The 13,177-nt window shown below is 57.3% G+C and overlaps 3 protein-coding genes across 3 annotated transcripts; 2 read left to right on the top strand and 1 right to left on the bottom strand.

The window, feature by feature from the left end:
* Positions 1 to 391: 391 nt before the first annotated feature.
* On the top strand, positions 392 to 2,975 carry TRIREDRAFT_45868 (uncharacterized protein). Its single transcript, XM_006963046.1, has 2 exons — positions 392 to 1,120; positions 1,198 to 2,975. Exons 1-2 carry the CDS (start codon positions 593 to 595, stop codon positions 2,677 to 2,679), a joined length of 2,010 nt encoding a protein of 669 aa, XP_006963108.1. The 5' UTR covers positions 392 to 592; the 3' UTR covers positions 2,680 to 2,975.
* A 1,212-nt stretch (positions 2,976 to 4,187) lies between these two features.
* On the top strand, positions 4,188 to 5,298 carry TRIREDRAFT_58066 (uncharacterized protein; the record flags this gene model as incomplete). The annotated part of the gene is made up of 3 exons (XM_006963294.1): positions 4,188 to 4,643; positions 4,720 to 4,885; positions 5,057 to 5,298. Coding segments are annotated over 3 exons (864 nt in total), but the record flags the coding sequence as incomplete, so codon positions are not given.
* Positions 5,299 to 7,424: 2,126 nt separating this feature from the next.
* On the bottom strand, positions 7,425 to 11,107 carry TRIREDRAFT_45866 (uncharacterized protein; the record flags this gene model as incomplete). Its single annotated transcript, XM_006963045.1, has 3 exons — positions 10,274 to 11,107; positions 8,362 to 9,988; positions 7,425 to 8,223 (listed from the first exon to the last, which is right to left on the bottom strand). Coding segments are annotated over exons 1-3 (3,018 nt in total), but the record flags the coding sequence as incomplete, so codon positions are not given.
* Positions 11,108 to 13,177: the final 2,070 nt, after the last annotated feature.

The following is a 13,177-nucleotide window of genomic DNA, read 5'->3' as shown; positions in this document are numbered from 1 at the left end:
CACGAGGCGGACGACGGAATGGAGCAGCTGGTCCAGGCGAATCCAACCCCCCCCGGCCGAAGCCACTCGACGTCCACGGCCTGCCCACGATGCTGAATCTCGAGCTCTGACTGGCTGCTCAAATGCTGTCTTTCGGTCGTCGAAAGCGGCTTAAACTGCGAAGGCTCGTGGCGGATGTTCAATGCTCCAGCAAAAGGTGCGTTTTTCGCGACTCTTTAGCTTCCAGCTTGACCGATACCATCCGGCAAGGGTGACGAAGCGTGAGGCGACTGCGACAAACAAATACAGCAACTGCGGCCCTTCATTCTCCATCCCTTTTCCTCTTCTTCTCCTCCATCCTCATCCTCATCCACGCTTGCTGTCCAAGTGTGTTTGTTGCTGGTGTGGTGGAAAACAGCCGAAGCGACACTCCATCCCCTTGCTAGGGCACGCCGTCTCCCTCCCTCCTGGACGTCCTTCCCCCCCGCAAATTCCAGACTCCTCCGCCAATCACATACCTTTGGTGGCAGCAGCAGCAGCATCACAATTTTCGAGAGTATCGGTACTGTGCATTGCATAACTCGCTCGTGCTACGAGCAGCATCGCGACCATAATGGCCAGCGAAAAGCCGACTCCCGTCGCCCATGAGCATCACGGCCTGGGTGGCTTGATTCCCGGCGAGATTCCCATCCCTCACGGCCCTCATGGCGACGGTGACGACCGCGACGACTACCCGCTGGACGGTGATGAGCGCCGTGTCTTCAGCCATGTCACCCGGCCCGACGACAGCTACACCTCAGACGGCACCTACTGGGCCGACCTGCCCTTTGGCGAGCGCGTCAAGTTCGTCTCGTCTGTCGACCGACAGGCCGCCAAAGAAGAGCTCAGCACCATCTGGTCCATGATGAAGAAGGATCCCCTGTCCCCCGTCTCTTGGTATTTCCGCCATGCCGTCATCCCCGGTGCCGGCCTCGGTCTGGAGGGCTACGTCCTCTTCTCTATTGGTAACCTGGCACCTCTCTTCAGCCAGGTCTGGCCTGAGTGCTGGGGTTCCAACCCTACCGTCTGCGACGCCAACTGGGTTGCCAGTGTGACATACCTGGAAGTCGTGGGCATCATGATTGGCCAGGTCATTGTTGGTGTAAGTGCTCCTCTTCCCCCAAGAAATCGGCCGGTTGGAGCAGCAGCAGGAACATAAGACGCTAACCCATTTTGCAGGTCATTGGTGATTGGATTGGACGTCGTTGGGGTCTCATTCAGGATGCCATCGTCATGTTCATCGGTCTCCTTATGCTCACTGCCAGCTGGGGTATGACCCTCAATGGCTGGGTCATCTGCTACGCCTGGTCTCTGTTCTTCTACTCTCTCGGCGTCGGCGGCGAGTATCCCATCACCGCCACCTCGTCACTTGAGAGCGCCGTTACTGCCGGCAAGCTGTCGACCAAGGAGGATCGTCTGCACCGTGGCCGCCGTGTCACCATGGCCTTCCTGATGCAGGGCTGGGGCCAGTTCGTCAACCAGGTCCTGCTCATCGTCCTGCTTGTCATCTTCAACAGCGGCAAGGGTGGCCCGCCGTACAGCAAGGAGGCCGCTCAGTTCACCTTCCGCCTGTCCTTTGCCTTCCCCGCCATCGGCACCCTGTGGCTCGTCTACTACCGAACCTGGAAGATGCCTCACGCCTCCAAGCAGCTTGCCGAAGCCAAGAGCCGCACCAGCGTCACCGGCTACGATGTCACGGCCCTCAAGTCGTGCTTCACCCACTTTGGTGGCCGCCTGCTCGCCACCGCCGGCACGTGGTTCTGCAACGACGTCTTCTTCTACGGCAACAAGCTCTTCCAGGGCCAGTTCATCAAGGTCATCTCCGACAACCCCAACTCGCTGCTGACCACGTGGTCCTGGAGCTTGGTCAACATTGTCGTCTCCCTGGCCGGCTACTACGCCGCCTCCTTCCTCATCGACAACAAACTCTACGGCCGCAAGTGGATGCAGCAGGTTGGCTTCTTCATGTGCTTCCTCATGTTCGTCATCCCCGCCTTCAAGTACGAGTATTACACCAGCCCCGCCGGCATCCACGCCTTCCAGGCCATGTACTTCTTGTCGTCCTTCTTCAACCAGTTCGGCCCCAACTCGGTCACCTTCCTCATTGCCGGCGAGGTGTTCCCCACCCCCATCCGTGCCACCGCCCACGGCTTCTCTGCCTGTCTCGGCAAGGCTGGCGCTCTGCTCGCTTCGATCCTGTACAACTACATCGACATTCAGACTCGATTCTACGTCGTGCCGTGGTTCGGCCTTGCTGGCATGTTCCTCACCTGGCTTTTCCTGCCCGACACCACCGGCCTCGACCTCAAGGAGCAGGAGCGACGATGGCGCTACATTCGAGACGGCAAGGCTGAAGAGTACCACGGCGTTGCCGTCCACCCCCACCACCTGTCCCTGTGGGAGCGATTCCGTGGCGCTAGCAAGTCCTACGATCCCCAGCTGGACTGGAAGGCGAAGATTGAGGACATGCGGGCCGAGTGGGAGGCTGTTCAGGCTGCTCGCGGCCCCAAGGAGACGGAGGGTAATGCCAGTGGCATGCCCGAGGACGGCGAGTTCTCTCCCGAGATTCACAACTTCTTCATGCGCTCGAGTCCTCGTGCGCCGCGCTCCAACGGTGTCTTCCATGAGAAGTCTGTTACTGACGAGGCGTCTTCCGAGTAAACCTGGGGTTGACCTTGCACGTCCTTTCTCCTACATGATTCTCGCACCTTTTTCTCGTCCTGATGACTGTTTATACTACATCTTTTTTATTATATGATGATCTCTTTTTTTTTCTTTGCGGAATTTGCATTGGGGAGTCTTGCTTAAGGGACTGGTTTGGTCTCTTGTCCCCCACTATACCAATGTCCGAGGCGGTTTATGAGGAAGCGGCTTGTATCATAGGCGAAGCGTGGATAGAATGACGGATGCGCATGATGCTCGGCGTATCCGCGTTGATGGATGTTATGATTCCCTGGCGATATTGCCCGATAGAGGGAGGATAGCTGATAGCGGCTATGGTATGAATAAAAGTATATATGATGATACCTATTGGCAGCAGCCTCAGAGTGCCCAGATTCCTAGTGACTCTTTTACACTTACGGCTGTTGGAATTTTGGGACCCCTTACTTGATGGCCACATGCTCTATCAAGAGATGGATTCAAACCGCCCAAAGGCTCCGGAGGTATCAGTGATGACTGGCTGGAGAAACAGCCGACACCAGCTCTGTTGGAATGATAGAATTGCTTGATGTGTCAGGTCTTTTCAATCCATTGTGACTGTAGATCGTTTCTTGGAGTTCTTTCTTTCCTTCTTTCTCTTCTTATTCCTTGCGTTTAGGTCTTTCGGGGGAAATACTTGAGGAAAATCAATCGATTAATAGTTTTGTCTTCTGTGTCTGTATACCGTGCCTGTTCGGATCGTTTCTCTCTCTGTATACCGTTGTAGAAGGCGAGGAGGAGGGCTCTACGTATTATGGAGACGATGCTCGAAGTTGTCCTTGATGACAGCCAGACTAACCCAATCTGGAAAATGGATACTATCCATACCAGCTTTGGGGGGGCAACGGAGATATATCGGACGACTACTGACTGACTTGTCCTCCTTGCCACACCTTTTTGTCTCCTTCGTATGGAAAACAGCTGAATGACTGTATGGAAACTGAATGAAGTCATTGCGGAGGGGGGAAAAGGGAGAGGAGTTACGTTAACCCCGTGTTCCAGCGTTGTTATAGGAAGAAGATTCGGTGGAGGAGTGATGACTTTGTTGCTAGCCTTCTTAGGAAAAGGGGGATCCTGTGTCTGGGAGTTTTGACGTTGTGTATGTAAGTGTGTGTAAGTCGGATATTGACGATGATTTGGGTATATATATATCTTCATGATGGACTCGTCTGTAGTCCATCAGCAATTCGAACTCATCTTCTCTCTACAGTCCTCTCATCCATTGCCTTCTTCAACATCTTTTCTTCCCAAATTGCCTTCTCTCAACGTCCTTGCAGCCCAAGCTCCTGCAAAAAAAAAAAAAAAAAAAATGGCCAACACAAAGTCCGCCTTGGGCAACCAAATCATTCTCTCCTCCGAGTTCGTCCTCGGCAGATACGGAGAGTCCCTCGCCGGCAAGACCAGTCCGTCTCACTTCTCTTCGTCCACCATACTCAAACACGTCACACGCATGTACTAACACCGCGCAAGTCCTCATCACGGGCGTCGCAAACGACTCCATAGCAGGCGAGCTCGCCCTCCAGCTCAGCGCCGCCAAGCCCTCCCTCCTCATCCTCACCGCCCGCTCCGAGTCCCGCGTCGAGCCCGTCGTGTCCAAGATCAAGGCCAAGCACCCGGACGTCACCGTGCGCTTTCTGCAGCTCGACCTCGCCTCCTTGGCCGATATTCGTAGGGCGGCAAAGGAGCTCGACGACGTGCCAAAGATTGACCACCTGGTTGCCGTGGCGGGCGTCATGGTGCCGCCGTACCAGAAGACGGTCGATGGCGTCGAGCTGCAGTTTGCCGTCAACTATCTGGCCAACTTCTTGCTCGTCAAGGAGCTGCTGCCCAAGGTCCGGGCGGCGGGACCAAAGTCGTCGATTGTCATTTGTGCTAGCTCGGCTGTGCGGTCGGGCTCGGTCAACTTCGACGATGTCAACTATAGCGTTCGTCGTCTTCGCCCTGGGGTATCTCTGTATCATGTATATACCGCAAGATGGCTAACATGTTCTCGCTGTGTAGGACGGCGAGACGTATGACCCCATCGGCGCATACGGACAGTCGAATGCTGCAAGAGCCGTCTTCGCCAAGTTCCTGGCTGAAAAGCTCAAGGGAGAAAATATTCGAGTCTTCAGCGTCGATCCCGGCGGTACGTATCCTGCGGTGACAGTGCTGGACATGCGAGTTGGTGACTAACAGCGGTGTTTCACAACTCTGATAGCGGTTGCATCGGGACTGCAGCGCAACTTTACCGGCGAGTTTCTCAATCAGATCCAGGAGATGCGCAAGTCGGTCGATCGTAAGCCTCCTCTTTCTCTCTCACCTTCTTCTCCTCTTCTTGCCGCTGATGATGCTGCAGCCGTCCTTCGTGACTATGATGGTCGCCCATACCACATGCCCCCCTTCACAGGCGCCTCCGAGGGGGCATCGACGCTCATCACCGCCATGGTCGATCCAACAATCGAGGACGCCAGCGGGGCATTCCTGTCTCGCAACGCGGTTGCCGATGAACAGCTGACGTCGTGGATCTTGAACCGCGAGAACTGGGTCAAGTTGTGGGAACTTAGCGAGAAGCTCATCGGGGAGCCCTTTGCCATCTAGGCTCCCATGTCTTTCTCGCTCTTAGCCATGCTCATGTTTCTCTCGTCGGCCATACGTATTACTTGTCCGTTGATAGAGTCACAATGCAGAAAAGACATTTTTGCATCAGAAAATCCTCAGCGGTCTCTCCCGTCTCATCGCCCGCCAGTAGTTGGTCGTCCGAACAATGTCCGGGCACTCGTCCGCCAGCCACGGCCACTTGCGAACCATTGTGGCCGAGATCTCGTACGACGCGGGATCCCACGGCTCCCCCCACACCACCATCCCTATCATGCCGTCGTCGTCCGACATGTGGCTCTGTAGGAAAAGGTGGTGGCAGAACTCGTCCTCGTCGAGATGGTGCAGCCGCCGCAGGAGCGCGTCTCGCAGCGACGGCTGAGGACAGAGATCGATCCAGGGGTGATGCGCAACCTGCCTCTGCAGCGCAGTCGGCCGCAAAGACAGCGGCACGTGCTGCAGCTCGTTATCACGTTGCTGACCGGCGGCGGCACCACCACCATAGCCAACCGCAGGGGGCAAAGCAGGCAGGCTGCTGCGGCTCTCGGCGCTGTCGTAAAAGGGCGAGATGATGTCCTCGCCCATGTCTTCCACCGATAGGCCCATCCACCGCGCATTCGTGACCATGGCCCGGATGACGTTGAACTGCATGACGGACAGCAGCAGCTGGCTGTCGAGCGTATGCTGCGCGACGTGACGAGACACCAGCTCGTACAGGCGCCGGAAGAAGACGGCGCGGTCCTGCGGCGTCATGGTGCAGAAGAAACGGAAGACTTTGGTGTGGTACTGTTTCGAGAGGAACATGTCCGTGACGTCTGCGATGTCTGCGTCAAAGGGGCTGCAGTTGACGACGGCTGTGTCTGAGGAGGAGGCATCTTTCCGAGCCTCGTTGAGCGACGCCGACTGCGATTGGGCGAGCCGGTATTGATGCTGATGTTGGCCCTGGTCCGGAGGATGCCCATCTTGTGGCTCGTCTTGCTGCGTCTTGCCGTTCCTTGGATCGACGTAAAAGACCCATTTGCTAAACTGCCGCTTCTTCTTGTCCTGTTGCTGCACCTTTTGCAACTCCCTCTTCCGCTGGCCTGCATCCCATTCGTAAGTCTCGCTTTATCTGCATCATCTCCTTCGTCTTGAGTTTGCCACTTACGACTCGCTCGCTGGTTCAGCCGATTCTGCAACCTCCGCCGACCAGCCGCGCTCAGCACCTCCTCCTCCTCCTCTCCCCCCCGTCCCACCTCCGCGCTTGTGGCTTCCGGCATGATGTTCTGTAGACTCTCGAGATCAGACGCTATATCATGAAGCATCGAAACCCAATCTTGTGATTTCTCATCCTGTTGCGACACCGCACATGACGAACACTCGAGCCTCGCAAGACAGCCGTCGAGATGCTGTTTCTTGTAGTTGCGGATGATGGCGCGTCGTCTTACGGACAGATTAAGTCCGGCCCGGGTCCCACCTAAATCCGCTCCGCAGCGCCGTGTAAGCGGCAGCACTTTTGCCGTACAGTATCAACTTGACCCTGGCGATACTGCAGTCGCCCATGGCCCCCGACATGCATACGTACAAAACATTGTATAGACTGGTCGAGCTGAGAACCGATAGGGCGCCTGTCCGACCACTGTTCATCCATAGGCTCTTTGTACGTTACTCCGCGACTCTCTGTTCATACTGCACGCTTACAACGTTCCGTCTCAACAACACTCGCGCTCATTCCAACCGGCCCGCCTCCCAAAAATCAACAATGAGCATCGCTACGCTATGAATTCGTGTATATACATTCGCTCGCAATGTCCCATGATATGAAATGAAATCTGCACTCGTGAGGGTTGGGTATGTAGAAATGCTGACGACACTAGCGTATACCTGTCGAGAGCTGAACAAGAAACAAGGGGAATGCCGCTCATGTGCCTCTGTCCAAAAGGAACGAGGTAGTATTGATATGAAAACCGCTCCAAGGAAATATATGAAAGGGGACGCAGTTGAGCAAGAGAGAACACCAAATCGAGCGACTAAATCAATGACATGACCAGTAAAGACAAGCGGAGAAGAAGGAAAAAATAGTAAGAAAACAAACAGAGCAAGAGCTTATTCCATTCGGGAAGACTTCTTCGCTCTTCTTATATAAATCGTTGCCTGTGTACCGTCAATAGATCCTGTTCCTGTCCCCGTCCCGTTCCCGTTGCCTGTCCCATTTCCGTTTCCATTTCCCATCCCAGCTGTTCGTTCCCCGGCTGCGCCAGCTCCTCCGGCCCCGGCTCCGGCTGATCCTCCTCTTATTGTCTTTCTCTCGTCGTCGTTGGCATCGTTATTCGTATCCATGGCCGCTCGAGTTCCCGCCGGAACAATGACGCTTAGCACGCAGTCGTCCAGGTGTTCGTAAAAGTCCTGTGGCGCGGCAAAGCGGTTGTTGCAGATGGAGCAGATGGCGCTGGCGCCCGAGTTGGCAGACAGCGTGATGAGCCGACCGCCTCTGTTGGTGGTATGGCTATGCAAAGGCGCCTGCTCGACCTGATGGGCCGCGGCAAGATGCCGCTTGAACACGTCGGCTCGGTTGAATGCCTTTGCGTACGCTGAGCCGACACCTGGACAAAATGGGCAGACCATGGTGCCCCGGTAGTGGGTGAGCGCGTGCCGGTTCTTGTCGTACTTGCGGGCAAACCCTTTTGTGTGATATTCGCACGATTCGATCGGGCACTTCTCCGGCCTCTCCTCTTGGTGCGTGAGCATGTGAGCCGCGAGGTCTTTGAACACGCGCCCGCAGTCGGGGAACGGACATCGGCTACGATTCTCGGGCGCTGGCGGTGTCGGCATCGGCCGTGGTAGGTGGTGCGGAATCGGCGGCTGGGACGATGACGGGGGCGGCAGCGACAACGGAGGAGGAGGAGGCGGCGGCGGTGCCAGTCGACCAGCCGGGCTCCTCGAGACCATCTCCCACGGCACCGGCTCTTCCATGACATTTGGTGATATCGTCATCGAGCCGACCGACGACATCGACACATGGCCGCTGTTGATGGGTATGGGCGGCAGCTCCATCACGGGCGCCGGTGGTAAGGCCGCCAGTGGCACCGTCCTAGTGGACTGCTTGATGTCCTCGTCCTCCTCGCCCTCGCTCGACATATCATTGTCCGCGTCCCCGGCCGCGTCTGCGACGGACTGTCTCACTTCGCGCATCCAGTCCTTGAGAAGCGACATGGGCGGCCAGTCTCCGCTGGCCTTGCCTCCGCGGTGAGGGTTGAAGTGAGCTCGGCGAAGGTGAGCCGCCGCGTTGTAGTAGGCACCGTAATGCTTCTGCATCACGCAAGCCTTGCAGCTCGACAGGGGAATGGCGGGCTGCGGAGTCGCAGGGCTCTGACCTTCGGGCTCGCAGCAAACCCATCGCTTCACCAACGCTGCGTGTTTGGCATCAGTATGCCGCCTCAGCTCGTGCTCTCCGCGGAATCCCTCGGGGTATTCGTGACACTTGCGACAGAATACGCGCCGCAGAGGCGGTCTCTGATAGGCTGGCTTGAACCTCATGGGCGTCAAGTGGTTTCCGAATATTGAGCTGGACGAATTGATGTTGGTCGGTGCTTCCGCAACCGTATGTCTTCTGGCACGTCCAACATGTTCAGGGACCGGCTGGCTCAGGGACGACGTGACGGCGCCGCGACTGATGTTGGCATCGTCCAACGCCTCTGGATGCGGTCCGAGCAGTATTTCCCTGTGCGAAGAGGAAGGGGGAAACGCGGAGCTCCCCACGGATGACCAGCGCGGCTCACGCGCCGAAACGGACTGGGGCGTCGATAGTTGAGCATCGTTACCCGGAGACACGATTGGCTGTAGAGGACGGATGAAGCCGTTGAATCCGTACACATCTTTTGTCCTTCCGCTCCCTAAGCTCATCAGGAAATCTGCACTGGAGCGAATATCCCGGGCTTGCCACGTATCCATTCGCATGATGCGCCGCGTCAGCTCAAATACGGGGATGTCTTCCTGTGGCACGTCGCTAGGTGAGCCATCCGTCAACATCGGTCCGCCCGTGATGAATAGGTGGACAAGGGCCTTGTAAACGCTGTCTATCGTGTTCTGGGGGCTGTCTCTGAGGGGGCTTCGATGTCGAAAGGCGGAATAAGGCAGAACGGAGACCGACGCGAGATCCATGAGCAGAGTCCGGACAATGCTGAAGATACACAGGGAGTAGAAGACTGCCAGCCACTCCTTCGATTGGAGAGGGGAACTCCGCAACGCAATCGCCTCGAACGCCTGCAAGAATACCACCATGGCCTGCTCCACGAGGCGGCTGTGCTCTCCCGTAAAGTCCAGGCGGTCCGAGGGAGGTCGATATCCATAGCTGGGATCCAGTTGCATAACGGGCTTGGGGTGTAACAGGCAGTAGAACGCCGTCTCTCGGAGCAGCACCTTCGCATGATACAGGACCGGGTACTGTGACTCCTCAACCTCACGGGAGGGACATATGTATCCGGTATACCTCAAAAGCTCGAGCGGGCTACTTGACGTCTCCTGGCAATTCCAGCTAGCGGCCAGGGCGCAGAGAATCGGCGGAGGACGGTCAGCCATATCCCTGGTCAGCTGTTGCGCGTCATGATGTCCATCAAAGCTCCTGTAAGATTGTTGCCCTGACCACCAGAACGCATCTCGATAGTCCATGCAGGTCATGACATGATCCCCTATGTGCGCTGGGAAGATACACGTCCTTTGTAGGTAATCGTTTACATTTTGTCGTCGGGTGGGTGATGTAGAAGACGTGGGTGTATGGATTTGTCCCTGTGAGAAAGAGGTGCCTGTAGGGCCATGTTAGAGATTTGGAAGGTCTTTGGGTTTGGTACGAGCCGAGAGGGAAGCGGTCCAAATCAGAGGCGCCCTGGGTACCCAGGGAGGGAGGGAGGAAGGAGGAGGCTCGAGGCATAAAAAGTCAACTGCGTCGTCTATACCTGGCAATAAGTAGTCGGTAAATGCGCTGAGAGAGCTGCGGAAGCACCCAATGACGGCCCAATGGTCCTCGGAGCTTATCAATGGCAGGTTCGAGCAGGCCGAGCACGGCTGGCCTCTATCGCACTGAATTTCCGGCAAGGAGACGAAGCATGAGTTAGTCCAGGCCCAGAGACACCAGTGTATAGAGAAGAAGAGGAGAGAGGAGAAAAGAAAAGAAGATGATGTTCCCACCTCTTTCTGAGTCGCTCTACAGCGCAGACACGGCTGTTGGTCGTGAAAGAGACGGAGCTCTCCAATGGACTGGAGGCGAGGCAAGCTGCCGACCCTGCTCCTCTTGAGCGGCGGGAGGAGGGGTTCGACATCGGCGTCGACGGCGCTCCTCGGGGCGGCGGAGCGCTGGCTTGAGTAGGCGTAGGTTATGAGGGAGTCTCGCCGCTCGGTCGACGGCGTCGGGATTCTGAGAGGAGGGAGCTTGGAGGAGAGCGCGGGGCGTGGGAGGTGCATGAGAGGCGACGGGCCCAACGGTTCCGAGGCATTGGAGAAGAAGGGGCCGTGACCAGAGGCGAAGAGCGACGAGGTTGACAACGACGAGCCTGCGGAAGAGAGCTCCGAGTCTCTCTTTGCGTGAGAGGCATGCATCCGGACGTGGCTGCTCCGATCGAGCTCGGTGGGAAAACCGTAAAAACGTAGTGGATGCACCGGTCGTCCCAGCACTTTCTTCAGAGAGGGAAGCGGATAAGCGCTGGACACAACTTTGCTGCCGCGCTCCCGCTGGGGCCCGGAGGGCAGGGTCGTGGAGCTCCAGATGCTTGTCCAGCCAAGAGCCGAACCCTGGCGGCGCCGATCGCGTAGAGCCTCTCAGGGGCTCGACGGCATCCAAGATTCTATTCCGAAGGTGCGGCGAGGGGAGGAGTGAGGGTGAGAGTCAGCGACTGGCACGGCAGGGCGAGGCGAACCCTAACAGACTCGGACCCGGCTTGTCGTTCTTCGGGCCTAACCTGACGATGGAGGTATGGAGTACAAGGCAGAGGTAGTATGGAGCAGCTCCAGCCTCAGCACCAGCTCCAGCAACGGCAACGGCAACGCACCAGCAACGGCAACAGTAGCAGTACAATATCCTTTCGAGAAATGGAATTGGGGGCTTGCATGAGGCGGGTTGGTGGCGGCGGCGGCGGGCTGCGTGGAGAACGGGAGATGGGCAGCTAGCTAATCAAGTAGCGGTAGGAGGGTCTCAGCTTACTATCGCGAACACAAAGCAGCCTCGAGGTATTCGCAATGGTGATGAATCGCGCGAGCCTCTTCCATGTCGGACATGAAGAAGGGGGGGAGAGGGGGCTCTACGCGCGACGCCAGGCCTGATAAAACATTTGCGAGTCAGCACACAGGCTCCGTTGCCGGACCACAAGAGAGAGAAAAGCAAGGCGAGTGACGGCTCGTAAGGTGCAAGTGTGTATGTACGAGTATGTGAGGGCATGTACGGAGCAGTCTCTGTATGGCTATCTTTCTGTCTAGGCCTGGTCTGGGGTGGTCTGGTTGGGGACTGTCCCGTCCTGTCCAGTCCGCTCTCTGTCTACTTAGTCCAAGTGCGTCCGCATGTAGTACTCCATACGGCATGTAGGCATGGATGGAGTAATAAGGAACCAGTGAGGCAAGGCAAGGAAACGCAAGGCGAGGCAAGGCAAGAGGGCAAGGCAAGGTAGAGGAAGGGAAAGCGTGTGCCAATCGAGGCCGGGCTCAAATGCGGACAAGGCTGTATCAGGACGACAGGGCAAGGGGGGGCGGGTGGTTGACAGGCAAGGAAGAGAAGCAGATAGAGCAGCCAGTGAGGGGGGAGGCTGTGGGTTGCAAATACGCACACACACGGGGCTCCAGCCCGTACATGTACACAGATGCAGCCGGCACATGGGGGTGGGAGGTGAAGGTGTGGGAGCTTTTGGGGGGGACGGGACAGGCGAGCCCATGAAGAGTGGGCGAGACAGCCCCGACGACCAGAGACCATTAACCAGACCAGAGACAGACGCAGATAGGGCGGACCGAAGACGAGAAACATGGAGACATACCGTGATTAACGACGTCCTACAGGACGCGCAGTTTGTGGCGCAGCATGGCGAGCCCTTTGGGTAGGTTGAGGCCTCTGTGGGAGACGTGGCGATCGCCCAGCAAGGCGGTCGGTGCAGGCTGGATCTCGCCCTGCTGCTCGACCAGCTGGGGGGGGGACGGCAGAAGTCGACGTCGAGATGCCCAGCCATGGTGGTGACTCTCGGTGGTGATGGTAATGATCATTGCCGTCCTTCTCTTTCATACTGCTTTTGCCTTGGCATCCTGTCATCGCAATGCTCTTCCTGACGCTCTGTTTGACCATGCTTGGTCGAACATTGTTGTGCTGCTCTGCGTGCTTGCATCTGCCTCCTATCGCCGGGGTTCGGCATCGCGGTCTCAGGACGTGCTGTCGACGCCGAGCCTGCCGCGTCCACGGCGCGCGCGCCCAGGGCACGCAGGGCAGCGCAGGGCTGGTGGATGCGAGCGAAACCGGTGAGCAGGGCAAGGCAGGGCAGGCAGACAGGCAGACGGCAAGCTGAGGAGGGGAGAATGTGCGCGAGGGCGTGGGATCATCTCGCGGGGAATGGAGGCGATCGGGTTGTCTTTCTGCTGTTCCCCCTGGCGAAGGATTCCCGCCGGTCCTTTATGGCGGAGCCTTGTTGGTTTTTCTCGTTTCTTTTCTCATTCAGCTTGGCCTTTTTTGTGTTGGCGATTGATGATGACACACGCTCTCTTTCTTCCTCTTGTTCCAACGTCGCTCGTTATACCGCTCGATGCTCTCCCTCTGTTCCCTTTCTCTCCCACCCCCAGACTGGCCTCTTTCTTCCCTCCTCTTCTCGTCTGCCTCCCTCCCTCGTCCTCCTCTGCCGCCCGTCCGCCTCTCTCTTGCCCTGCGCGCCTACCGTCGGTC

This window comes from Trichoderma reesei, assembly GCF_000167675.1.
Source record: "Trichoderma reesei QM6a unplaced genomic scaffold TRIREscaffold_4, whole genome shotgun sequence".
Taxonomy (NCBI): Eukaryota; Fungi; Ascomycota; class Sordariomycetes; order Hypocreales; family Hypocreaceae; genus Trichoderma; species Trichoderma reesei.
This window is presented reverse-complemented; position numbering and strand designations above follow the sequence as displayed.

Coding starts and splice junctions, on each gene's coding strand:
- TRIREDRAFT_45868 (XM_006963046.1), top strand. CDS start 593: ATGGCCAGCGAAAAGCCGACTCCCGTCGCCCATGAGCATCACGGCCTG. Junction 1,121..1,197: donor TTGGCCAGGTCATTGTTGGT/GTAAGTGCTCCT, acceptor CCCATTTTGCAG/GTCATTGGTGATTGGATTGG.